Raw genomic sequence first — 27,607 nt, 5'->3', positions numbered from 1 at the left:
TGAAACAACTTATTCACTCAAGCTGATGCAGTGAAGAGCTTCTCATTTCTTAAACAACCATGGTGGAAGACATCTTCTGTGGTCATGGAAAGGATGTTAATCTGTCTGAGAAGGGTCAAATTATTGGTCTGCAACAAGCAAAGAAAACAACTAAGGAGATGAAACGACTAAAATTAGGTGAAGAACCGTCCAACGCATTACTAAAACCTGAAGGATGGTGGAGAACCATCATCTTCAGGATCAAATGTGGTCATTCAAAGTGTTCTGATGAGTTGTCTCTCTTTTATTGTTAATTGTATTTTCCTCTTCATTTTTACAGCAACACACTACTTTCTGAAGTACAATGTTGTTCCAATAATGTTCTGGAGGGTTCCATGGTGGGTTCCACCACTACTTTATGCAGACAGAGGAGGCTGGAAGAATCTAGAAAAGATGGGACACCTTTAGGATTTAGTAGCTCCAACTTTCAAGGCTTCATCAACCTCCATTGCTGCAGAACAGCTTTAAGTTGTTAACACATTTCTTGTTCCATGAAAAAGGCCTTTTTGTATAATTCTGAGATGTACATTATTTTAGGTTTTTGGAAACCTTACCATTTTTTTTAACTTCTGGCATTTCACGACTTACCTTTGTAACATTTCAAACTATTCATTAGACCTGAACTACTAGAATTCAAGAACAAAAATGGAAAAATTGGTTTATTCTAAAACTTTTGACCGGTACTGTAACAGTGGAAATGTACATTTTGGACTTAAAGGTACCATTTTTCACAATGACTGAACGAAGTACCTGGTGAATAAACAGCCTGTGAATCAACCAACCAAACCACAACAAAAGGCAGACAGTCTGGTTTTATATTTTTTAGTATTACTGCATAGACAACAGGCGCCGTAGAGTCAGAAAATTCACCAGCTATTACCAGATTAGTGCCACATAACATCATCCTCAGGTATTCCTTCTCACCCTCCTGCAGAATCTACAAAAGCAGATATCTCCAGTGTGGCTTGTACCATTAAAGAGAGAAGAAGCAGTCTAGTAGGATGTACAGGTGAGTCTTCTACTCCTGCCCTCTGAAAGTGTTTCTTTGCTGGGAGTAATTTAACTGTCTTCAGTACCAAGTCTGCATTGAGGTTGAGGTAGAAGCTAATCTTCATCTTTTGATGAGGCGGATAAGGAAAGGTCAGAGCTAAAGGGGTGGTTTCCTTCAATTCTCTCCACTAAGCCAGTCACTCCTCAAGAACTTTATGTCCATTTTGTCACGTGCTTTGGTGTTTTCTGCCTGCTGGGCCTAATGAGACACTTTGAGCTCCGTGAAGTTCCTATCCACATCCATCAGAGAGGTTTCAGAGTCTGCAGTCTTTGGCCAAAGACACATCTGCTTTGATATCCTCTCCCAACTCATTCATTACCTCTGTCAGCTTTGAACTAGAAATACTTGTTGTTAGCCCACCACCACACAGTTCAGAAGGTTAAGTCTTGTCCGGCTGGTTAGCATTTTTAGTCTTGCTGCTTTCAGTAGCCATGCTTACAGAAGCGACAGCGACAGCGACAGTAACATAATTTCCAGTTCTTGGCAAAGGTTTAAGTGAAAGAAAACCCCAAAATGAAGGGTTTCAGAGCGTAAGTTGTATACGGAACAAGTAGAGCCTTGAAGGACATTCTCACACTTCCAGTGTAGAACTTCAAGTAACTGTTGAAAATGAACTAAAAATTGTATTTATACTACGACCAGCAGTGTGCCATCTGAGCAGAGGTGGACTTTTGCCAAAAAAAGGCACTGGTGTGACATGAAATTAGATGGACAATATGACAAGAATATACTAACAAATTAATTTAACATAACAAGCCTCTCTCTCAGATCATTTGCAGGCTGATGGTGATATCTTACCTCATTTTAGTGTGATATATAAACTCAAAATGCATTCAGATCTAAACTCTTCCTGTTCCTTGTAAATGATTGACTAGACCAGGTGTAGCTGACGCTGTTTAAGAGTCCCCAGGTTGCCATGACAACACAGGAAGCTCGTTATTTACGTTCATTAAGGAAATTTTGTTTTGCACAGCAGTGTTACAACATTTGTCCTGTTGTGCCTATGATCATTCCGTCTTGGTAAACTGTATTATTTTTAGTCTAGTTTTTGTTTGATTTATTTGTCTGTGTCGATAAAGTTCGATTAGTGCTCATGTGACTCAGGCTGCTGACGTGAGGTGCTCAGCGCACCACCTCTCTTTTCAAAGCTCATTGTCTTTTAACACTGAATCACAGTCAGTTTAACTGGGCTGTTTGGAAAAGAACTAACAACGAAAAAGACAGACTTTTGATTATTAACCCTCTCTAAAGTGACTCACATAATTCCACAAGTGCAGCCAAGTGGTGCTAGCAATCATATAATTAGTGAAATGGAGATCGTTTGTATGCAGCGAATGTGTTTTAAGAGATGGTCGTACACAGACACCTGGATCTGTGAGGTCAAGTTACCAGTGAAAGAACTGCAACTCAGGAAAACATTTGTTTCCCAGAAAAACAATGACCCCAAGCATAGAGCCAAAGCTTCACAGAAACGATTGGTTGTTTGGTTGTGACCAAAGATCAGTCATCTATATACTGACTGGAAGGGCAGAAACTCTTATTAATTAATTATTTTACATTAAAAGATCGTCTCTTGTAAATTCCTGTTAAGACCAAAAAAATAATTATATTAAGAATGATTCAAAGTTGAAAACCAATAAAAGGGGAAACTTCCAAAGGTGGTGAATACTTTTATAGGCTGTGTATGTGGCGCCATCTTTTGGTGTCTGGATGTAAATGGCCTGCACCAATATAACTCCTTTTAACTCTATCAAGGCTCTGCAAAACACTTTACAATGTGGATTTAATTTACCCATTTGGACACATATTCACCATGCATGCCCACCATCAGGAGCAACTTGGGGTTCAGTGTGTTTTGCCCAAGGACACTTTGGGACATGGAAGACCTGGACATTGAACCGCTAATTTTGTAATTTGCGGACAACCTGCTCTACCACCTGAGCTCCAATGACACCCTTCTGCATTTTATGTCATCACTTCATCATTTTATTCTTTTTGATATTCGTGATCTTGACCTTTGACCAAAAAATATTATCAGTTTATCCGTGAGTCTAAGTGAATATTTTTGAGTGTTGAGTTTTCTGGAGACTATAGTTACATATAAGTAAATATTCCAGGAATTAACACAAACCCCACACCTATTCTTTGCAACCAAAAAGTTCAAACCCTTGAGAAACTTCATAGTCTGAATGTTTAGAAAGAGCAGGACCATAAGACAGAAAATTTCAAAATAAAGGAAGGGATCTGAGGGATCTGGATAATGACGGGGATTCCCTAAAAAGAATGTGGCTGTGGCTAACTTTTTTCTGGTGAGTACCTTTCAAATAGAAATCAATCGTCAGCACGCACTCACACACATGAACAGGAAAAAGGTAATGCACCAGCAAGACAACAAGAGCCCCTGATCCAGGTCTTAAAGAGCCAGGTCATCATCACTGTTAAAAAAATAAAATAAAAAAACCCTGCAGCCAATCACTCTTCTCTGGAAAGACTGTGAAGTCACTTTTAATGGAAAAAAGACTATTTTATATTCTTCAATAAATCATGACATCCCTTTTAATACTAACTTTATCTCAATACAGCCCATCCTCATAGTTTTAAGGACTAGTATTCTTTAAGACCTGAATTTAAACTCCTCCTTCAAACAGTGTTCTTCGAGTTACACGGCAACCACCACTAGCCGTTGGTCAGAGGTGGTAACCATGGTAGAAATACAAACCACTGAGATGATTTCATCAGGGTAGGTGGATTATTATAACAACGAGTAAGCCGCCATGCCCCATTCATCACACTCGCGTACTGCAACATCCACCTGGCACTAAGGCTTGGGACCAGACTACACGCTCCCCACAGTGGGTTACTTTCCATATATACTGGCTAATTACCATCTGCCAGTGTGTTCTGATCATTACCGTGGCTTCAGAGTGAGGGAAGTTCTGAATCCACTCACCGAAACACAAAGCAGATGCACGATTTGCTCTTTCAAAGTTGGAGATAAGTACTGTGTAAATGGGGAGAGGGACAGTATGCTAGGCAGCAGGTTAGTGGTGTGAATGGTACATGGCAGTGCAGGTTGGCTAGCATTGTTATACTGATCCACCCACCTTAATGTGGATCCTTTGGGCGTGGCAATGCCGTAGCCTTTGGAGTCCAGGTTCCCTCCCACTTTCATCGTGTCACAGGGTTTCCTCTGCTCAATGTATTCATTCATGGTGGACTCCAGCAGGTAAGCATACTTTCCTTTGGACTTCCTCACACGCAGGACGCCCTCGGACGTTTTTTTGACAAAGACGGAAGGTTCTGCTGATTTCATGTACTGCCACATCTTGTCAAACAAGGCGATTTTAGAGCGCTACAAGAGAGAGACATGGACGGATGTTATTTTACAAGTTAGTTTGCATAGGCTTGTGTACGTTAAGTGTCTTAAGCAAAGAACATTTTCGGTAAACTGCATACCCCAAGCCATAATAAGTGGGGCTGCATAGTGGCTCGGTAGTTAGCTCTTTTGCCTCACAGGCTGGTTCGTGTCCCGGTCTGGGATCTTTCTGTGTGGAGTTTGCATGTTCTCCCTGTGTTTGTGTGGGTTCTCACCATGGGTTTAACCGGCTTCCTCCCACAGTCCAAAAATATGCTGAGGTTAATTGGTTACTCTAAATTGTCCGTAGGTGTGAGTGTGATTGTTTTGTCTCTTTTGGAGCTTTTCCACCAGCACCTACTCTACTCGACTCTACAGGGTTTGTGAGGTTTTCCATCAGGACGTAGTTCCTGGTACCAGCTACTGTTTTAGTTCCTGCTGTTCCCAGAGAGCTGATTGGAGTCGATAATGTGACGTCTACAGCTCACTTTAAACAAACAAGTATATTTTGAAAGTAACGTTGCTGTCTCCTGTATGCAGACAATAAGCTAGCTAGAAACCAATTCATGCAAACTCTGACTATGCCGATTTGTTTGTTACACATTGTCCGTTATATCGGAAACGACCATTCTGAGTGTATTTTCACTGGTGGCTTTAGGTTTCAACAAGCTAAGTAACATAACTAGAATTAGAAACAACAAATAAATGAATTGTGATAGTTCATTAGAAAACCATGTTACTGTCTGGAGACAGAGTGTAACATTTAAGTGCATTCAGGCAACAGAAGTTGCCAAAATAACAATTAAAAATAAATCCTGATAAAGTCAGTTAAAAATGAGTTCATTCAACATCAAATACGAGCTGTTTTGCTCAGTGATTTGTGACTGCTTTGCTTTACATTTCAGGATATTTGTTCTCAGTTTATTTGGACATGTAGGTACACCTATGCAGGAGTTTGGAATATTTTTTGAAACATGCTGTTCATCCCTCCTCGAGAATCTATGACAAATACCAGTGAAGTTCTCCTGCAAACCTCCACCAAAACAACAACTAACATGTTTGCTTGTCATGCTTGTTTTGATCCTTCTGTTCATGTCCTGCTTTGCATAATCTGAAACTGTAGTACATTTCAGTGGTAGCCTGCAATCACTTGTATTTGTGTGGACCTGAACTAGTCCTTACCCTGAAAAACTCCTTGGTGGAGCCAGAGTCCAGCGTTCCATACGCAATCTCCGTCTGTTTAGCCAGGTCTTCAGCACTCTCAATGGGAGAAACCATCCTTTCTACCGTCAGGAAAGCAGCCAGGTTGGCAGTGTAGGATGAGATGATGATCAGGGTAAAAAACCACCACACTCCCCCCACTATACGGCCTGAAAGAGACCTGCACACACAGACACACACACCACAAAGAGTTTTCACAGTGACTGCTCATAACTCAAGTAATCACATGACAGGTTCATAGGATCACCAAGGAAACAGAGAAGTCCTTTGACCAGTTGTACAGAGCCTTGTGAAAGTATTCGGCCCCCTTGAACTTTTCTACCTTTCGTCACATTTCAGGCTTCAAACATAAAGATATAAAATTTTAATTTTTTGTCAAGAATCAACAACAAGTGGGACACAATCGTGAAGTGGAATGAAATTTATTGGATATTTTATACTTTTTTAACAAATAAAAAACTGAAAAGTGGGGCGTGCAATATTATTCGGCCCCTTTACTTTCAGTGCAGCAAACTCACTCCAGAAGTTCAGTGAGGATCTCTGAATGATCCAATGTTGTCCTAAATGACTGATGATGATAAATAGAATCCACCTGTGTGTAATCAAGTCTCCGTATAAATGCACCTGCTCTGTGATATAGGCCTATAGGCTGCTGGGGGACTTCTCTTGACGCACTGAGCCCTTCTCTATCTACCTTTACATTTAATATGTATACCGTTATTGCAGTACATTCACTCTGTTTCCCCCTGTGCTATTTCTCCGAGTGTCCCTGGTCCCAGAGCTGGATGCTTCAGATCTGCGGTTGATGTTCCACCAGCTGGTCCAGTCTCCACCATGTCCACTGTGGGATGCTGCTGCTCACCTTCCTCCAGCCCTCTGCTTCCAACTCCCCTTTTTCCACCAGTCAACTCTGCATCGCCTTCACTATACTGTTATGCTAACTTACATACTGTTTGAATTTTACTGCTAGCTATATATGGAGTATGTTTAATGTCAGAGCCGTACATCATCAGAGTAAATTATGAGTCAGTTTTCAATGTTAGCTTATACTTTGCTTGTGTCACATATCCTGTCATGCATGTATCCAAATGTGTGTTGTGTTTTCCTTGCTTTCCCACCCCTCCCTCTTCTCCCATCCCTCCCCCTTGCCCTCCTCTGTCCCTCTCAACCCCCCCGGCCAGCAGGCAGATGGGTCCCCCCTATATAGAGCCGGGTTCTGCTCGAGGTTTCTTCCCTGTTAAAAGGGTGTTTTCCTGCCACTGTCGCCTTTGGGCTGCTCTGGGGGTCAGGCATATGGGTTCTGTAAAGCGTCTTTAGACGATTTGACTGTAATTGACGCTATATAAATAAAATTGAATTGAATTGAATTGATAGTCTCAGGGTTCTGTTTAAAGTGCAGAGAGCATCATGAAGACCAAGGAACACACCAGGCAGGTCCCAGATACTGTTGTGGAGAAGTTTAAAGCCGGATTTGGATACAAAAAGATTTCCCAAGCTTTAAACATCTCAAGGGACTACAGTTGGAAACTAGCTTTATAGCTAAAACTGGTACATTTACAGAAATGTTGATTAGTGTGCACTGTCCCTGTTCAAATAAACTAATAAAATAAAATAAAATAAACAAGGAGCACTGTGCAAGCAATCATATTGAAATGGAAGGAGTATCAGACCACTGCAAATCTACCAAGACCCGGCCGTCCCTCTAAACTTTCACCTGGAACAAGGAGAAGACTGATCAGAGATGCAGCCAAGAGGCCCATGATCACTCTGGATGAACTGCAGAGATCTACAGCTGAGGTGGGAGAGTCTGTCCATAGGACAACAATCAGTCGTACACTGCACAAATCTGGCCTTTATGGAAGAGTGGCAAGAAGAAAGCCATTTCTAAAAGATATCCATAAAAAGTCTGGTTTGAAGTTTGCCACAAGCCACCTGGGAGACACAGCAAACATGTGGAAGAAGGTGCTCTGCTCAGATGAAACCAAAATCCAACTTTTTGGCCACAATGCAAAACGATATGTTTGGCATAAAAGCAACACAGCTCATCACCCTGAACACACCATCCCCACTGTCAAACATGGTGGTGGCAGCCTCATGGTTTGGGCCTGCTTTTCTTCAGCAGGGACAGGGAAGATGGTTAAAATTGATGGGAAGATGAATGGAGCCAAATACAGGAGCATTCTGGAAGAAAACCTGTTGGAGTCTGCAAAAGACCTGAGACTGGGACGGAGATTTATCTTCCAACAGGACAATGATCCAAAACATAAAGCCAAATCTACAATGGAATGGTTCACAAATAAAGGTATCCAGGTGTTAGAATGGCCAAGTCAAAGTCCAGACCTGAATCCAATGGAGAATCTGTGGGCAGAGCTGAAGACTGCAGTTCACAAACGCTCTCCATCCAACCTCACTGAGCTCCAGCTGTTTTGCAAGGAAGAATGGGCAAGAATTTCAGTCTCTCCATGTGCAAAACTGATAGAGACATACCCCAAGCGACTTGCAGCTGTAATTGCAGCAAAAGGTGGCGCTACAAAGTATTAATGCAAGGGGGCCGAATAATATTGGACGCCCCACTTTTCAGGTTTTTATTTGTTAAAAAAGTTTAAAATATCCAATAAATTTCGTTCCACTTCACGATTGTGTCCCACTTGTTGTTGATTCTTGACAAAAAATTAAAATTTTATATCTTTATGTTTGAAGCCTGAAATGTGGCGAAAGGTTGAAAAGTTCAAGGGGGCCGAATACTTTCACAAGGCACTGTATTTCTACTCTTTCTGCCAGGCTTTCTGTGTCCATGTTGACCTTGTACAGTCTCTACCATAGTTTAGATTAAAAAAATGACATTCAGATGCTTTTTATCTCAAATTCCATAGCGTAAGAGTATTTGCAATCATTGCAAGCATTCAAGCTGGATCTGTAATTTATTCATGTTTCTTAATTCTAGGATCAGTAATCCACTGACAACCTTTATTATCTTATTACATGTAAATACTCCATACTGATCAGAATAAATCATTTTCTTTAAACATCTTTCCTTGTAAAAGGACATTACATAACCTCACTGTGCTGTTAGTACTCGCTGCTAAATTCCTTGAACTAATGAGAGTCTCTATGATCCTCCAATGCAGTAAAAATATGGTCCATTGTGGTGAACAGAGGGCCCACTAGCTCTAATATGTAAATAACATGTGAATCGATGCTCCTCGTCCCTCCACGCCAATACACTGACAGAAAGTTGTAGTGGAAAACAGAAAACATAAAAAAATGTGATTGTAGAAAGAAAATTTGACTGAACAAAACAAAGAAAAAATCTGAAAATTGTCATTTTGTCATTATAAATCACATGGAAATACAAGTACAAACAAAAATATTTTTGAGCATCTGTGTTTTATCTTTCAGATTAACTTTTTTCAAAGACTTTTTTTTTTTTGCCATTAGTTTGACTGTTTCTGAAATTGTAACAGGTATCCAGTAATTAGCACTGGCAATGAGACAGGTGTGACTGGTTGAAGCTGACAGAAAGACTACTATAACTTAGATGACTGCTCTGTTGTCATTTGGTAATAAAGGAAGGAAAAGCTTAGCCTGTTCTGACAAATTACCATTTCAGCTGAGACTGCTGATGATTGGATCAGAATTTGGTGCCAGCAGCATGAATCCATTGATAAGGAATGTTGAATACCACTGACTGTTTCAGTGTAGTTGCTGACTGTGTGCACCCTTTATGGCCTCTGTTTACCATCATCGAATGTCAACTACCACAAAGCAAAAGTTATCTTAAGCTGGTTTCATGCACAGGACAATACATTTAGTGAAATGACGTGTTGTCATGAGATTTGAACCAAGTGGAACACCACACATCAACTGCAATCTGGAGAGAAGAGTCACAGTTCAACAGAAATACCAACCTTGGTGAGATGTCACAACCTTGTCGCATGAAAGCGCCCAAAGAGAACCAAAGGGAGTTAAAGATTCCAAACTCATTGGTGGATTCAGTTGTTAGTGGCAACGCTCCGTCCTCAGGCTCCTCCAGCGTCCACTCATAAGGGCTGAACCTGGATACCTTAAGGAGTGTAATATTACCATGTCAATTGAAATGTCACATTTTAGACTTCCAACACACCCCCTTCATAGTTACTTAAATAATACAGTGAGGTATCTGTACGCCATTTAGAAATAAAAAAGCAACAGATGTCCACCTTTTTTTCCAAGGTTAGGGTTAACCCTGGGAAACCCTCCTATACATTCAGTGCTTAACAAATATTTTAGAAATCTGTCAAAAATTTGTTTCGAACTGATGTTTTTGTGTATTTTTCCAGTCTCTCTTGTTATTGAGTTCCCAATAGTTCCTAGCTGTTCCCAGAGACTTGCTTTTGAAAACTTTGCCCAATTTATTTTTGAATTAAATAAATCCCACAACCATCAGGTTCAATCCAGAAGGGATTCCATGATGCACTAAGATGTTGTGGTAGACCTTCTTGTTCATGATACCATCCATTTTAACTAATTTGCCCATACAGTTTCCACAAATGGAACCTCATACTATAATGGAGTTTCCACCGTGTTTCACTGTGGATGTAATGCATCTAGCATCAAAACGCTCTCCCACTTTTCTGCAGACATAAACACAACGATGCTGACAGAAGAGTTCAAACTTGGACTCATCCATCCAAAGTACTTCCATTCAGTCATCTACAGTCCAGTGTTTAAGCCTTTTTTAGGATGCCTAAATAATGTCTTCTCAGCAGTTATTCTTCCCTTTAAGCCTCGTTCCTTCAGTCGTCTGCTTGTGCTCATTCTGGAGACTTTCTCAGATTTTGATCTAGAAGCATTAATCTCTGTCTGAAGATCAGCAGTGGTCTTCCCTCTGTCTCCAGTACTTCAGATCTTGAGATGCCTGCCATCTGCTTCAGTTAGTTTTTGGCCTCTTCTTTGGCGCATTTTGTTAGTGCCCATCTGTACAATCGAGTCCAAGGCAAACTTGACCACACTGTGAGAACACTTTATGTCTCAAAGACCATCCAGCATCATGATGGGCTTTAATTTGGACTCTGTCTTTTTGTTAAACATTGTATGTATTGCCATGATCATATTTTTATTTGTAGATTTTTATTTCAGGCATCACTCCATTAGCTTATTTCAGATGTAATGTTAATGCATGCTCTTAATACACCAATATTAGAAACTCATAACAGCCATGATTATAGGAGTAAAAAACACAACAACACAAACCGGCTCACTTACCAGGAAGAGTACAACACTGACTCCTATGTAGGCAAAGACAATGCACATCCAGATTTCATAGGCCAGTGGGTCCAGAAAAGAGAAGACTCCTGGTTTGGATTTCTGCGGCTTCTTGATCATGATGGAGATTCCCAAAGACATGAAGGGTTTGGAAAAGTCTATCACCTCCTCACGAACAAGAGTGATCGTCAGTGGTGCGACTGCTATGTCTGCTTTCTGTTCGAGAACAAAGACAGCATGACAGCGTTTGACAATGAGATAGATAGATAGATAGATAGATAGATAGATAGATAGATAGATAGATAGATAGATAGATAGATAGATAGATAGATAGATAGATAGATAGATAGATAGATAGATAGATAGATAGATAGATAGATAGATTCATTGTCTGGTCCAAGCAAAATTCTTTAATTGCCAATGTTGCTAACCAAAAAACTATGACCAACTACCTCCCTCGCTTCACCACATCATTTTCATTAACACTGACCCAGCCATTCGTATGCCGCTTCTCTTAAGTGCTTATCTCAGATCTGCCTTAACTTGACTAGTCCTCTCCATCCATCCAGTGTGTGTCTGTGTGTGATTTTAAAATCTTACCCCATACACCAGCTCTCCAACCATACCATTCCAGATCTTGGTTTCGGCGTCTCTTGCTCCATATTTGCCGTCTCCCACAATCCTTAGCTGGTAGCGTATGCCACAGTGCTTTGCGATCTCAGCAGCCAAGTCAACACAGTAACCTAGCATCCATTTAGAAAAAAACAAAACAAAACAAACGTGAAAAAGGCAATATGTCAGCTATGAATTCTTTGAGCATTCCGTGTGTTGTGTGTAAGAACTGTTAAAAAATCCAGCCATTTTAATTTGCAGGTCTGAACACTGATGTGAATAGGAGATTTCTGTTTTTAATTTTAAATTAATTTCACACAGCTTTAACAAGTACGCAAAAATGCTGGAATCAAAACTACAAAGAAAACATTACACACAAAAACACACTTATGTAATTATGTAACGTAACATACCCTCATAACGGTCATTGTCTTGAAACTGTTCAGCATTCTTCTTTAGCATAACGTAAGGAGCTTCCTACACACACAAACACAATAATTAATGTCTTATCACAGCTATTAATGACATGACATACACACGTGGACAAAATTGTTGGTACCCCTCAGTTAAAGAAGGAAAAACCCACAATTCTCACTGAAATCACTTGAAACTCACAAAAGTAACAATAAATAAAAATTTATTGAAAATTAAATAATCAAAATCAGCCATCACTTTTGAATTGTTGATTAACATAATTATTTAAAAAAACAAACTAATGAAATAGGGCTGGACAAAAATGATGGTACCCGTAACTTAATATTTTGTTGCACAACCTTTTGAGGCAATCACTGCAATTAAACGATTTCTGTATTTGTCAATGAGCGTTCTGCAGCTGTCAACAGGTATTTTGGCCCACTCCTCATGAGCAAACAGCTCCAGTTGTCTCAGGTTTGATGGGTGTCTTCTCCAAATGGCATGTTTCAGCTCCTTCCACATATGTTCAATGGGATTCAGATCTGGGCTCATAGAAGGCCACTTTAGAATAGTCCAACGCTTTTCTCTCAGCCATTCTTGGGTGTTTTTGGCTGTGTGTTTTGGATCGTTGTCCTGTTGGAAGACCCATGACCTGCGACTGAGACCAAGCTTTCTGACACGAGGCAGCACATTTCTCTCCAGAATGCCTTGATAGTCTTCAGATTTCATCGTACCTTGCACACTTTCAAGACACCCTGTGCCAGATGCAGCAAAGCAGCCCCAAAACATTACTGAGCCTCCTCCATGTTTCACCGTAGGGACAGTGTTCTTTTCTTCGTATGCTTGGTTTTTGAGTCTATGAACATAGAGTTGATGTGCCTTACCAAAAAGCTCCAGTTTGGTCTCATCTGTCCAAAGGACATTCTCCCAGAAGCTTTGTGGCTTGTCAACATGCATTTTTGCAAATTCCAGTCTGGCTTTTTTATGAGTTTTTTCAGCAGTGGTGTCCTCCTTGGTCGTCTCCCATGAAGTCCACTTTGGCTCAAACAACGACGAATGGTGCGATCTGACACTGATGTACCTTGGCCTTGGAGTTCACCTTTAATTTCTTTGGAGGTTGCTCTGGGCTCTTTGGATACAATTCCAACGATCCGTCTCTTCAATTTCTCATCAATTTTCCTCTTGCGGCAAACGTCCAGGGAGGTTGGCTACTGTCCCGTGGGTCTTGAACTTCTGAATAATATGAGCCACTGTTGTCACAGGAACTTCAAGCTGTTTAGAGATGGTCTTATAGCCTTTACCTTTAAGATGTTTGTCTATCATTTTTTTTCGGATGTCCTGGGACAATTCTCTCCTTCGCTTTCTGTTGTCCATGTTCAGTGTGGTGCACACCTTTTCACCAAACAGCAGGGTGACTACTTGTCTCCCTTTAAATAGGCAGACTGACTGATTATGAGTTTGGAAACACCTGTGATGTCAATTAAATGACACACCTGAGTTAATCATGTCACTCTGGTCAAATAGTTTTCAATCTTTTATAGAGGTACCATCATTTTTGTCCAGGCCTGTTTCATTAGTTTGTTTTTTTAAATAATTATGTTAATCAACAATTCAAAAGTAATGGCTGTTTTTGATTATTTAATTTTCAATAAATTTTTATTTATTGTTACTTTTGTGAGTTTCAAGTGATTTCAGTGAGAATTGTGGGTTTTTCCTTCTTTAACTGAGGGGTACCAACAATTTTGTCCACGTGTGTAGGACATGCTTTACTTCTTGTGACTATGCACCTTCTGTATAACCGATGAACTCTGTTAACCCACTCACAATTTTGTTACTTTGGCCCCGGAAGAACAGAAAGTATAGGTTTTCCATTCATTATTCCCATGGCATGGTTTCTGCCTTGAACCTTACTTTGTAATTAATGATAAAAGTTTAATTGTGAATGAATAACAGGATAGATAAAGACTAAGCTGAACTTTAGAAACATGTAGAAAAGAAATGTTGACCAGTGTGCCATGGGGCTTCCTCCATCAACTGATCGCAGTTTGACAAATAACAAAATGCAACTTTAATTAGACTTTTTAGAATAAACCACAAGTAATAATGAAAGTACTAATGGGTATAAGACTTTAAAAATTATTGTCTTTTCAGAAGCATCTTGAAACTCTTCCCACAAGACTGCAATTAAAACTGGTCACACTGTTCAAACTTCTGTTTTGATGACATCAAACATTTATTTTATTTATTTATTTATTTCATTTATTTAATCAGGGACAATGCACAATAAACATTAATCCATATAAGGAAAATATGCATGTGCCAGGTTATAGCACAAAGAGCTAATTTCCACCTGTAGTCCCTGGGCAGGTTGCTGTTACCATTAAAAGAAAAAAAAAAAAAAAACAGTACATTGTAACAGTCACACAGTAACACATACAGTTACAGTTTACCCCAGTCACTCAATGTGTACAAACTTGCTGCGACAATAACCATGTTCTAGTTAAACGCTTGAACACGCTAAAGTCTGTGCATGCCATGATTTCACTGGGAAGAGTGTTCCAAAGGCTCACAGCTCTGTAAGAAAATGACTGTTGGCCAAAAGTAGTTCTGCACCTTGGAACAATACACTCTCCTCTGACTGTCGACCGTGTAGACCGAGAAATTTGTTCTGCACTCAGAGTAATAAACTTTCTCAGTGGGGGGGCAGTCAGATTATGAATTATTTTAAATAATAAGGAAATTTGATTGAATTTAATTAAATTATCAAAACTAAAAAAATTGTATTTATTAAGGATGTTACAGTGATGATATCGAAAAGGCTTTCTATCATGAATTTTTAGGGCTCTCTTATACAAAGACTCAAGTGGTTTCACTGATGTTTCACAAGCCTGAGACCAGCTGGACATACAATATAAAAGATGCGGGACAATCATCGTATTGAGATAAGTATAAGAGGCCTCTGTTGTTAAAGAATTTCTAATATGTTTATAATTCATTAAATTAAATTTTAGTTTATTACCAATTTTTTTAATATGGGTTTTAAAACAAAGATTTGAATCTATTGTTAAACCCAAGTATTTTGTTTCATCTACATTTTTAAGTTTTTGCCCATTTACTTCGATTTCACATATTTTTAATAGTTTTCTTTTATTTGAAAAAAACATTGAGACTGTTTTATCTAAGTTTAGAGTGAGGCAGGATGTCTGTAGCCATTTGGCTACTTTCTGCATCTCCTTATTTAAAATTATGTAAACTGTCACAAAATATAAAAGAAATTTAGTCTAACTCCACCTATTCTGCCAAGAAGAGTGGTCAAAGATATAATCAGAAACTTGCCAGAAGCTTGTAGATGGCGACCATAAGCACCTTGTTGAGGTTAAAATGACCAAAGGACATTGAACTAAACATTAGCATTGCTGTATGTCTATTTTTGACTCACAGATGTTGTCATATTTCCAGAAGAACTGTAATAAAGCTACGAAAGAACCAAAATGCGTGAAAGTCTTTTTTTTTCTTTTTACAAATATTCGTGTGTTTCAATCTATCATAGAAAATTAAGAATAATTGCTTGGCCAGCCCAACAATCCTGCTACATTCAAAGACAGAAAGACTTTTTGCATTTGCCACCAGGAGGTCATGACAGTGATTGACAGAAAAAGACACAAAAGCCAGATTTCTGCACAGATTCTGCCTTTTAAAGGCTGTAGTCTTAAACTTTTGATCAGCCGATGAATAGTCCATTCAAATTTAAATACAGCTTTGAATAAATTGCCTATTATTTATTTTTTATTTCTACTCCTTTTTTCTATATCCATTTTGAAGCTCTACTTACAACCTAGTAACAATCCACCAGCACAAAACTGAGAGAAAACATAACAAAAAACTGCTAAGTCATTTTCTGGCCAGACAGTTATATGTTTTACGTAGCTAGCTAAAATGCTATCAGCTCATTATTCTGTTACTATTCGCTAGGTAGTTGTTCAACATCCTCCCAATAGCTTGCATTCCTTTGTTTATCTCACTTGGTATAAACTTTCATGTTGGCGTCATAGTGAAAAGTGAACTGCATGTGTTACCAGTATAGTTGTAACGATGACCGTCTTGTTTTCCATTCCCATTGTGTCATTAGGGTAAAGGTCTGACTTTGTCACCACCATCTTGTCGACTTCATTCCAATAACCAATCTAAGAACACACGTACAAAGCAGAATATATATGTATGTATCTTCCAAATTGCGACATACTATGATAGTAGTACTTTCCGCAAATTGATTCTTCTGTCACCTTAACAGGTCCGTTGTTCTTCAGCTCCATGACTGTCACTGAGTAGTTGACCCTCTTTCCATACTGGTCAAACTGAATGTTCCCAGTTAAACCATCCACGCGCACCTAGACACACATCACATATACTGAAAACATATATACTGAAAGCAATAATATAATTGTTAAAAATAATAATTGCTACATAGTAAAAATGGCCAAAGAAACTTCCATGGATTTCAGGCTCTGTTGTTGATCTGATTTAGTGAAACAAGCAATAATATGAGAGCAATTATTTTAAATAAAATGCCCCAAAAGTCTCTATTGCATGCATCTATTGGTTAAGATTTGAGAGACAGCTGGACAACAGGATGAAAACACACAATAGTTATGTACATGTTTGATTAGATTTATGTTCTAGGTTTCTGACAGTATTCTTTGTTATTATATGCTGACCCTGAGCACAAATTGTTGTATTGGATGAGAATGCATTCTTGTATAAAGACAAATAGAGACAAATATGATCCAGGTGGCATGTTTGAGGTAAAGATTTGTGAGTTTTAGATGTACAGTATCATATAACTCTGAACAGAGCTTTAAGTTTTATATTTTACAAGGCGAAAAGTTTGTCACAGAGGCATCATTTTTGTGTTCATCATTATGTTCAGTCGTCACATGGCGCGATAAGATGGCTTTGTTTACATTTGCCACCACATTGGATTATGCTACACCCGCTAACTTCATTATGGCTCCCAGCGTAAGTCAGACTTTTAGTTTACATTTTTACAAATATGTAAACTGATCAATATCGTGATGCACGTAACGGCTTTTTTACATTTTCACTGGAGTTCCGACTTATGGTGAAAAATCGACTTACATCACAATGTAGGAACGGAACTCCAATGAAAGTCGAGGACCTGCTGTATTTGATTGACAACTACATTGCCTTGTAGAAAGTGTTAACCTTGATGCTGTTTAGGGGGCCACGTTAAAACTTTGCTACTTCCATTTGTCTCCAGTATCTGCATCTCTGTCCTCCTGACTTCTCCTGATTTAGTTACCTGTTTGAGGGCACGTTCAATCTCCACGCCCTGTGCCCAGGGAACTGCTGGATTGGCCAGACAGTCTCCACTGTTTCCACGACGACTCATGTCTATTCTCTGTTTGTGCAGGAAGCGGAATGCCTCAGTCATCACATGGACAGCATCATAGGTAAGGGCGGAGGTATACTAAAAGACAAAGACACAGAGACAACAAATGAGTATAGAGCAGTGGTCGGCAACTGGCGGCACGCGGGCCAAAAATGGCCCGTCATGAATATTTCCATTGATGCTCTGTACCAGGGGTCGGCAAGTAGATGTGGCTTCGGCCCAAAATGTTTGTAAACAATCGAACAGCGGGCCAACCTGCGGGGGGGTGCGCTCCGATTCCGCGAGCAGCGGAGCTTCTACAGCTGATCGCCACTGTTTGGGACACACGTCTCAATTCTGATCACAGATGTATTAAAAATGACTCCCGAGACACACACATGTTGTCTCGGGAGTCATTTTTAATACATCTGTGATCAGAATTGAGACGTGTGTCCCAAACAGTGGCGATCAGCTGTAGAAGCTCCGCTGCTCGCGGAATCGGAGCGCACCCCCCCGCAGGTTGGCCCGCTGTTCGATTGTTTACAAACATTTTGGGCCGAAGCCACATCTACTTGCCGACCCCTGGTACAGAGCATCAATGGAATTACTGGAGATATCCATATCAGATAAACTTTCACTGCATCACATATACTCCACATAACTGCAGTAGCGCTGGAATTGATTCGCTTAGTTTTGGAATAAACAAAATGATATCATCAGCATAGAGTGACACCTTATGTTCAGTCTGTCTGACTGTTATTCCATGAAGCTGTGAATGCAACTGTGCAGCAATGTCCAAAGGTTCTGTTGCTAATGTGAACAGCAGCGGGGACAGTGGACAACCCTGACGACAGCCTCTTTGATGTTAAAAGGTTGTGAAATGTTTCTGTTTGTCAAGATTTTATAAATCCGATGGATCCACTTTCTAAAGCTCTCTTTGAACCCGGACATTTCCAGAACATCAAACAGATATGGTCACTTGACTGTATCAAAGGCTTTCTCTGCATCTAATGATAGAAGAGCAGGTTCTGAAGTTTCCTTACTGATGCTAACATTATTTAGTTCTCATCTGACATTGTGGAAACCACGCCTTCCCATTACAAATCCATTTTGGTTTCTATCAATATTTTCTGGCATTAGATTTTGTACCCGTTTTGCTAAAGTTTTACATAATATTTTAAGGTCAGAGTTCAGCAAGCCTATTGGCCTCATATTCTCACCTTTGATAGGTGATTATTGTATGATCTGATCTTCATCACACAGCATATTTTGTTTCCTGAAACCATTTAATAAACTCATTAAAACCAGCCAAAGAAGTAATGTTGGATGTCCAAGTCTTACTCTGATCCGTGTATCAGCACCAGGATACTCCTTCTCTTCCAAAGCCTCCCATCGCTGGTCGAACTTCGCCACCACAGGATCATCAAAATCTACGATCTGAAAACCAGACACATTCGCACCTCCATACTGGATTTTAGAGAGGTCACCATCCACAAATCCCTGAAAGAATATCAAAAAACAAAGAAAATAATTTCAACAAATGACTGTTTCTTTTTGTTTATGTGCAAACCCTATTTTATTTCCCCACAGGATCTGACGGAGCCTCGACCAATGCAGGGATTTTCACCTGTCTATGGAATACCACCCATTACTGTATTCATTGGAGGTTATTATTGAACTGCTCATTTGAATCTCTTTGATCGGGGCAGGTCTAACTTTGCTCAGCCACAAATGTGTGCCTTTGTGCTGCTCAAGCAGAAGCAGAGCAACTAACAAACCTGTGAACAAAATTAGACGGAAAAGAGCTTCATTTTTGCTCGATGGCTTGCAATGTTAACATGACCTCTAGCACATTAGTTATGTTTCTATATTATTTGTGTGAACTGAAGGACAATTAGTGTGTAGACGTGTTGTCTGCAAACATCATCTAAAACTTTGCAGCCAAACTGTCATAAAGACCGCATTCTGTCTGCAGCTGTAAGGTAAGATTATGGAACAAAGTATTGTTTTATGTTGAAATGTTGACCATAGTGGCATCAAGACGGCTGCAGTTTTTGGAGGTGGGAGACTGAGCAGGTGGTCCAAGAGGCACAGCAGAGCCACTCATCTCCAGAGAACTGTCCACAAGAGGGCCATCAGTCAGGTCTTCACAGTGCCTTCACTCTCCTCTGTCTGTGATTGTGGTGGCCCTCCATTGTCTCTGACACCAAGGAATTCGCAGCAAGGCATCACACCAAGCAGCCTTCGGCCTTCTACAACCTCTTTCTGTGCCACACCATCCCTGGTCCCACATAGCAGTGGACTTTGTGACTGGTGTACCTCATAACAATCTTCGCTACTGTAGGCAGGTTTTCTAATGTTGTTCAGTTTGTTCCATTGAACAAAGACCCCTACAGACTTCTAACCTCCTAGTACTGCATGTATTTAGGCTTCATAGTTTCTCCCAGATGCCTAAAATCTTAAAAGGTCGAATGGGTTCAAGTCTTGGCCTGGGGTCTTCCTATGTGGAGTTTGCATGTTCTCCCTGTGCATGTGTGGGTTCCCAACAGGTACTCTAGCTTCCTTGCATAGTCCAAAGACATGCTGAGGTTATTCTAAATTATCTGTTGGTGTGAATGTGAGTGCTTGATTTTCTGTCTCTGTATGCGGCACTGCGACAGACTGGTGATCTGTCCACAGTGCTAAATCAGCTGGGATCGGCTCCAGATCCCATGAACCAACAGAGGATAAAGCGGTGATTAACCAAGAACTGGAGCTGACGTCTTGGATAGAACATGCTCATAACTTCCCGGTCAGCTCTGCCACAAGTATGCCTCCATTATTGGCAGTACATGGATTCCAGTCTTTACTCTTCCTCACATAGGAGGCAGAAGTCACTGTCTGTGCAGTTTCGGTTGTTCTTTTTCCATTCTCCTCTCTCCTCCTCCCTCTTTTTGTTCTAATCATCCCATCAAACCCAGGTTTCTCCTGCTCTCCAGGGCCATATTTTTCCGTGACTATGATATAGCCACAGCACTGCCCCCCCTTCAATGAAAAAAACTGAGTATTCTTCTTCAGTGGTTCTCATTTTCTAGTCCAGCGATCCCTTGTGTTCTCGTGTGTAGAAGACGAATAAAGAATTAATAACACTCAACGAGATGCCGGTGTTAGAGGTGCTTCCTGTGCATTCAAGCATCACATGATCAGAGGAGGGTAACATGATTGGCTGGATGTTGGTTCAACTGAAGTCCGAACCTATTTTTTACGGCTACAACTCCGGATATAAACTATGAAATTTCTGATACCAAATAACTTTGAACACTGACTTGGGCAACTTGAATATTAACGCTTCCAATTTTTACACCTGAAATTTTTATTTCAAATTAAGTACAGTGATAGATGACAGATGGAACTGTCTTGTAGAAAAATTTGGGGTCTCTGGTACCTGTCCCACATTGAGATTTTTGCCCCCCAAAATAGCCAATTTAAAATCTCATCCAACTTTGGGAGCTCATATTTTCCAAACTGAGGTACCTAGAAAGCTCCAGTTTGCTAAGTTATCACACAAGTTTGTGTAGAATGGAACCCAGGGGTGTTAGAACACTTCCGTGCAGTATTTCTAGCACTTTTAAGGTCCCAAACCCCATTCGTGAGTAGGTGTCTCTTAATTTTTAGCATTTTTAACAAGCCCCCACCGCCTGCAGAGTGTAGGGAAACACCTGGGGATGTTTGTGGGGCACTAGCTACATGCAGAGGCCTTGTTTACCAACTCACAGCTCTCTGGTATGTCTAGAGGCTGAGAAAAAACCACTTAAAGATGCAAAAAATGCTGGCGAGGCTTTTTATAGCCCAAATTCTGAAAATTTCAGACCCCCACAACTCAGAAACTATTTGAGCTACAGGCCTACAATTTTGCATAGAAAGTACTTTTGTGACTATCTAATAGCATGCAAATTTAGGACTAATTTGAAAATGGTGCAGCAACACCCCCAAGGAATATCTGGTCATTTCACCTGGAATGACCCATGAATGTGGCTGTTTGCTTCTTGATTACTGTAAATCTGTTATTGGACTCCAATCTAAGTTCTTCATAAAATAATTGGCCTTCAAGTATATTGTTATTTTTCAGTCTTACATTAGCTGCATTTGGTAAGGTGAATTTAAAGATGGGACAATTACTTACCAAGTTTGCGATGATGTAGTGGTATCCCTTCACATGTCTGCCTATAGTGATCACCTGATGGGGAAAGACAACAAGAGTTCAATAAAACTATCAGAAAAAGAGCTGCTGTATTTTTTAAACATTTGCCAGCTGTGAAAACCCCTGTCTACATTTTTGTCATTTAAAAAAAACTACAGTTTTATTCTAAAATCACAATTTTTGAAGAAGTGGTACGGTATTGCACGATTCAACAGTTTGGACACACCTTTATTTTTAAAAGCTTATCTTTATTCATGTTATTCTTTATTTTTACAGCTTTTTCGCAATTTTTTACTCATTTAACTTAAATTAATTCAGTTCGATTTCCGACATTTTAAACAGAGAAACCCAACAAATCAAAACTTTCCTTTTAATTCCCACTGAGCAAGCACTTGGTCACCAACTGCCAGGCATATGTGGGAACTCTTTCATGATGGATAGACTGATATCATATGCGAAATGATAAACTCAGTACAAGTGCATGCTGGATTTCTTATCATTCTCCCCTCGCTATTCCCCTTTTCAAGGGCACAACAAATACTTCTACTGGTGGTAGTGGATTATTGAGAAGACTGGAATCAACCTGTTCCATGATATCTTTGACTTTGTCTTGTTCACAGTCCAGAATGATACGTCGCTTCTTACGGATCTCCAGGTCCTAAAAACAGAGAAGCATGTAACAGTACATAGCATCTTATGGCGCTTTTCTACTAGCAGCTACTCAGCTCGACTCTACTGAGTTTGTGAGGTTTTCCATCAGGATGTAGTACCTGGTACCAGCTACTATTTTAGTATCTACTGGGCCGGGGTTCCCAGAGAGCTGATTGGAGCCGATAATGTGACGTCTACAGAGTGCAGGCCTCTGATTGGACAGGGAGTGACGACACACCAGACCTGTACCATGGACAAATTAAGAGGTAGAGACTTTTCTGTCTTTGGTGGCGGACCAAAGAATACAGAGGGAGCTGGACGCTGCGACTCGTAACCAGAAAGTTTATCAGGAGGTCTCAGAGCAGATGGTCGTCCACGGATACAGCAGGACAATGAAGCAGTGTTAGGAGAAGCTGAATAAGCTCCAAAGTGACCATCAAGGACCACAACGGCCAGATTGGATCAAACCAGAGGTGTTGGAAGTGGTTTAACCAAATGGACACCATTTACGACACCGACCGGCGATCTCCCAGAGAGAGAGTGGCCTCGACTCCACCACTAGATTATTGGAGACCATGTTGGAGTACGGAGAGTGTTTTATGACTCCACCTACGATGAAGTGGAACTCAGCTGTAATGGAAAACCACCTAAACTGATTCGAGCCGAGCCGAGTAGGCACTAGTGGAAAAACACGTGTAGTCATTAAATCTGTGAAGCTCTCCAGTGTGAAACACAGCCCTGAAAATAACAAGTGGTATTTTCCTGAGCCACAGTGACATTCTTATCTGATACAAGGTTAGTCTTTAGGTAGTTCGCTTAGCCAGTTTATTCTGTCATACATAATGGTCTGGCTTGCTTATAGTCACAGTTGTCATAGGTGGAGCTAAGCAGAGGGTGTGGTTTTAATGTTCCTCAAACCAGTGATGGGTGGAATTACGTTGGTGAAATATTTGCAGTCAGGGAAACAAAATGGCTAACTCTCATAAAAAAAATAAAAATAAATCTTGACTTCCTCACTGCATAATCCGAAATCCTTCGCAAAACTTAAAAATGTTCAATTGACATTGATAGAGTTGTCAATCTAAACTTTGAATACTGCTTGCAGTACTGCTAGCATATATTTGTGATTACCTTAATGATTAGTTGCTAATTGAAATGTCTTACATGTACTTTTGTAAGCCTGTCTCTGTTTTATCCTATTATTGTTAAACACACTGCCAGCAAATTAACTTTAGGGTCTCCAACAGATAATAGGACTCCTCAAATTTCAGGGGGCAGCAACAAGGTAACAAGTCTTTAATTCACAGATAACATAGTAATACAATAACCTGTTATACACAAACTAATACACTATCCATCAAAAGTTTGGACACACCTTCTCATAAAATGGTTTTTCTTTATTTTCATGACTATTTACATTGGAGATTCTCCCTGGAGGCATCAAAACTACGAATGAACACAGAGGGAACTATGTAATAAAAAGTGTGAAATAAGTCAAACCATGTGTTATTGATTTGATTACTGCTTTGAACACGCTTGGCGTTCTCTGGATGAGCTTCAGGAGGTAGAACCTGAAATAGTTCTCCAACAGTCTTGAAAGAGTTCCAGAGATGCTGAGCACTTGTTGGTCCTTCTACCTTCACTCTGTGGTCCATCTCATCCCAAACCATCTGGATTGGGTTTAGGTCAGGTGACTGTGGAGGCCAGATCATCTCCATCATCAACTTCTTGGTCAGATAGTCCTTCCACAGCCTGGAGGTTTGTTTGGGCTCATTGTCCTGTTGGAGAAGAAATGATGGTCCAACTAAACCAAACCAGATGGGATGTCATGTGGCTGTAGGATGCTGTAGTAGCCATGCTGGTTCAGGGTTCCTTCAGTTTGGAATAAATCCCCAAAAGACACCATCATACCTCCTCCTCCATGCTTCACAGTGGGAACCATGCATGTAGAGACCATCACACCTCCTCCTCCATGCTTCACGGTGAGAACCATGCATGTAGAGACCATCACACCACCTCCTCCATGCTTCACGGTGAGAACCATGCATGTAGAGACCATCACACCTCCTCCTCCATGCTTCACGGTGAGAACCATGCATGTAGAGACCATCCGTTCACCTTTTCTGGTTTCCAAAGACACGGCGAGTGGAACCAAAGATCTCACATTTTGACTCTTCAAACCAAAGCCCAGATCTCCACTGGTCTAATGTCCATTCCTGGTGTTTCTGGGTCCAAACTAATCTCTTCTGCTTGTTGCTTCTCCTTAGTAGTGGTTTCTGAGCAGCTATTGGACCATAAAGGCCTGATTGGTCAGTCTCCCCTGAACAGTTGATGTAGAGATGTGTCTGCTACTAGAACTCTGTGTGGCATTTATCTGGGCTCTAATCTGAGCTGCTGTTAACTTTCCATTTCTGAGGCTGCAGACTCGGATGAACTCCTCCTCAGCAGCAGAGGAGACTCTTGGTCTTCCTTTCCTAGAGCAGTCCTCATGTAAACCAGTTTGAACGTAGAGCTGGATGGTTTTTGCGACTGTACTTGGGGACACATTCAAAGTCCTTGTGGGTTCCTGGGTAGTTCCTGGATGGTTCATGGGTAGTTCCTAGATGGTTCCTGGGTAGTTCCTAGATGGTTCCTGGATAGTTCCTGGATGGTTCCTGGGTAGTTCCTAGATAGTTCCTGGTAGGTTCCTGGGAAGTTCCTAATGATTCTTTGAGTATTCATTGAAAGTTCTTAAAATTTTCCAGACTGACTGATCTTCAGTTCTTAAGTAATGATGGATTGTAGTTTCTCTTAGCCTACTGGTTCTTGCCATAATATGGATTTTAACAGTTGTCAAATAGGACTGTCAACTGTGGACTAACCTGACTTCTGCACAGCACAGCTGATGGTCCCAACCCCATTAAGAAGGAAGAAATTCCACAAATGAACCTTGACAAAGAACACCTGTGAAGTGAAACCATTTCAGGTTCTACCTCATGAAGCTCACTGAGAGAAAGCCAAGGGTTTGCAAAGCAGCAATCAAAGCAAAGAATCTAAAATATAAAGCATGTTTTGATTTATTTCACACTTTTTGTTTACTACATAATTCCATATGTGTTCATTCATAGTTTTGATGTTTCAGTGAGAGTAATGTAAATGATCATGAGTCTTAGCCTTGAAATCTGTGTTAGTGGCTGAGATTCACCACCCTTTTTTCTATTGTGCCTGTTTTAATGTATCCTGCAGTGCCGTGTGAGAATAGAATATCAGTACCTGAAACAGGGAACGGTAGGCTTCATCTTTTCTTTCATCTTTTAGGTTTCCTACATTTATTGCTGTGACGACCCATTTTTTCTCCGCTGCAGTGTCCAGTATGACTTGAAGAGTAGAAAGACCTGCAAACACATAAATGCACACACAAGTCATAATTAGTGAAATCCCAATACTTAACAATCAAAGATTTCATACTATGTATGTTATTAGTGAAGCATGTATAGACAGTACAAAATGATTTTGTTAATGTGTAATACGTGAATCAAGACTATAAACATTTTTATTTTTCAAGAAAAACCTACTGAAAAGAGCTCTGAAAACAACTTATATGATTCTGGTACTCCCTTTGCCTTGTGTGTTTTGTTCGTGTTTCTTCATTAAAAATGCAACAGGAGTTTTTTCCTTCATATTTTTAGATGTTAAATTTACACCAAATGCAAAATCATTTCAATGTATGGAAATGTTTACTCAGTTAGTTTGTTGTTTTCTTGATCTCAGGTACTCCTCTTTAATGCTGAGTCACTGCTTCAGTCTGCAACAATAGCAGGGCAAAGTAATACAGAATGGCTGTTTAACTCTTTTTGATTTCTGTCATTAATCCTCCATCATCATGGTTATCTTTCAGAATCATTATTGTCCCATAATTAATGGTAAAATTATTATTTACTTGTGGCACAAGTGTTCATTCTGCTAAAATGTAGATATTGTCAACAGTTTGGCAAATAAATTCTGCTCAGTTGACTGAAATAAGGTTATATGGTTCATCTTATTTGTAGATTCATTTCTGATAACAAGAAAAATAATAATAATTATAAACTTTATTTATATAGCACTTTTCAAAACACACAATACAACATGCTTCACCTTGGCAGCAAATTCCGGTGGATCAAGGAACTTGATGGTTGACTGGTGTGGGTCAAAGGTGGGTGGCAGGCTTTGATGTGCTGTAGCACTAGCCTCTTAAAACATTTCATAATGAGCAGTGCGAGGCCAACCAGACAATAGTCACTCAGCCCAATGATGACAGACTTTATTTGCAAGGGGATATTTGGGATACCTTATTAATTTGAGTCACTAATGTTGTGTCTTCTCTCTCCAATAGTTCATGTTTGGTCCTCTTTTATGCACTGTTTTTCTGTTCTCCATCTGTTGTCCCATTCTCCCTCCCTCAACCCAACTAGTGGAGACATATGGCCACCCTCCTTGAGTCAGGTTTTGCAGGACTTTTTTGTTGTCCTTTGTGATGATCCTGTTTGTGAATTCCATTGGTTGTGTCCCTCATCAGTAAAACCAATCACCAAAATAATGGTAAGTTATGTATATCAAAAGTTTAGAGCAGCTACAAATATGTGAAGAACAATGTGAATCTCATTACCTCTATCGCTGTCGTACAGATAGGCAAAATTTTCCCACTTGTAGTACTCCACTAATGAAACTAGTGGCCCCTTGATGTCTGGCCTCATTTGGAGAACAAACTGATTCATTCCTTCTGCCGGGAAAGACGGTGTGATGAAGGAGACGTGAAGAGTCTCACAGAAGGATGTGATGGTGTTGACCGACTTCTTATCGTAGAAGCCGAAAATGGCGTAGACACCTCGAGAGAACTGGGAACAAACTATTTAAAAAAAGAAAGAGAAAGATTTTAGTAATTTTTTCAGACGAGAAGAGACAGACAAACAGAGAGGATAAGACTCAACCACAGTAAACAGGCAAGATTTACACACGTGGACAAAATTGTTGGTACCCCTCAGTTAAAGAAGGAAAAACCCACAATTCTCACTGAAATCACTTGAAACTCACAAAAGTAACAATAAATAAAAATTTATTGAAAATGAAATAATCAAAATCAGCCATCACTTTTGAATTGTTGATTAACATAATTATTTAAAAAAACAAACTAATGAAATAGGGCTGGACAAAAATGATGGTACCCATAACTTAATATTTTGTTGCACAACCTTTTGAGGCAATCACTGCAATTAAACGATTTCTGTATTTGTCAATGAGCGTTCTGCAGCTGTCAACAGGTATTTTGGCCCACTCCTCATGAGCAAACAGCTCCAGTTGTCTCAGGTTTGATGGGTGTCTTCTCCAAATGGCATGTTTCAGCTCCTTCCACATATGTTCAATGGGATTCAGATCTGGGCTCATAGAAGGCCACTTTAGAATAGTCCAACGCTTTTCTCTCAGCCATTCTTG

At 40.1% G+C, this 27,607-nt stretch overlaps 1 protein-coding gene across 4 annotated transcripts in view; it reads right to left on the bottom strand.

The window, feature by feature from the left end:
- Positions 1 to 27,607, bottom strand: part of LOC110968748 (glutamate receptor 2-like) — a 72,957-nt gene that overhangs the window by 20,433 nt on the left and 24,917 nt on the right. For all 4 annotated transcript variants that reach the window (XR_007941186.1, XM_051946440.1, XM_051946439.1 and 1 more), the window contains exons 3-16: positions 26,784 to 27,023; positions 25,409 to 25,530; positions 22,089 to 22,163; positions 21,488 to 21,541; positions 18,667 to 18,825; positions 17,257 to 17,424; positions 16,220 to 16,324; positions 16,013 to 16,120; positions 11,936 to 11,999; positions 11,511 to 11,653; positions 10,911 to 11,126; positions 9,575 to 9,729; positions 5,628 to 5,826; positions 4,195 to 4,442 (exon numbers count right to left, since the gene is read on the bottom strand). Coding sequence is in view for 3 of the 4 variants with exons in the window: in XM_051946440.1 (XP_051802400.1) it covers positions 4,195 to 4,442; positions 5,628 to 5,826; positions 9,575 to 9,729; positions 10,911 to 11,126; positions 11,511 to 11,653; positions 11,936 to 11,999; positions 16,013 to 16,120; positions 16,220 to 16,324; positions 17,257 to 17,424; positions 18,667 to 18,825; positions 21,488 to 21,541; positions 22,089 to 22,163; positions 25,409 to 25,530; positions 26,784 to 27,023 (2,056 nt within the window). In the remaining variant the exon portion in view is untranslated. The remainder of the gene's footprint in view (positions 1 to 4,194; positions 4,443 to 5,627; positions 5,827 to 9,574; positions 9,730 to 10,910; positions 11,127 to 11,510; positions 11,654 to 11,935; positions 12,000 to 16,012; positions 16,121 to 16,219; positions 16,325 to 17,256; positions 17,425 to 18,666; positions 18,826 to 21,487; positions 21,542 to 22,088; positions 22,164 to 25,408; positions 25,531 to 26,783; positions 27,024 to 27,607) is intronic.

Source organism: Acanthochromis polyacanthus, chromosome 3, assembly GCF_021347895.1.
Source record: "Acanthochromis polyacanthus isolate Apoly-LR-REF ecotype Palm Island chromosome 3, KAUST_Apoly_ChrSc, whole genome shotgun sequence".
Lineage (NCBI taxonomy): Eukaryota > Metazoa > Chordata > Actinopteri > Pomacentridae > Acanthochromis > Acanthochromis polyacanthus.
The sequence above is the reverse complement of the archived record's forward strand: the minus strand, read 5'-3'. Positions and strand labels throughout refer to the sequence as shown.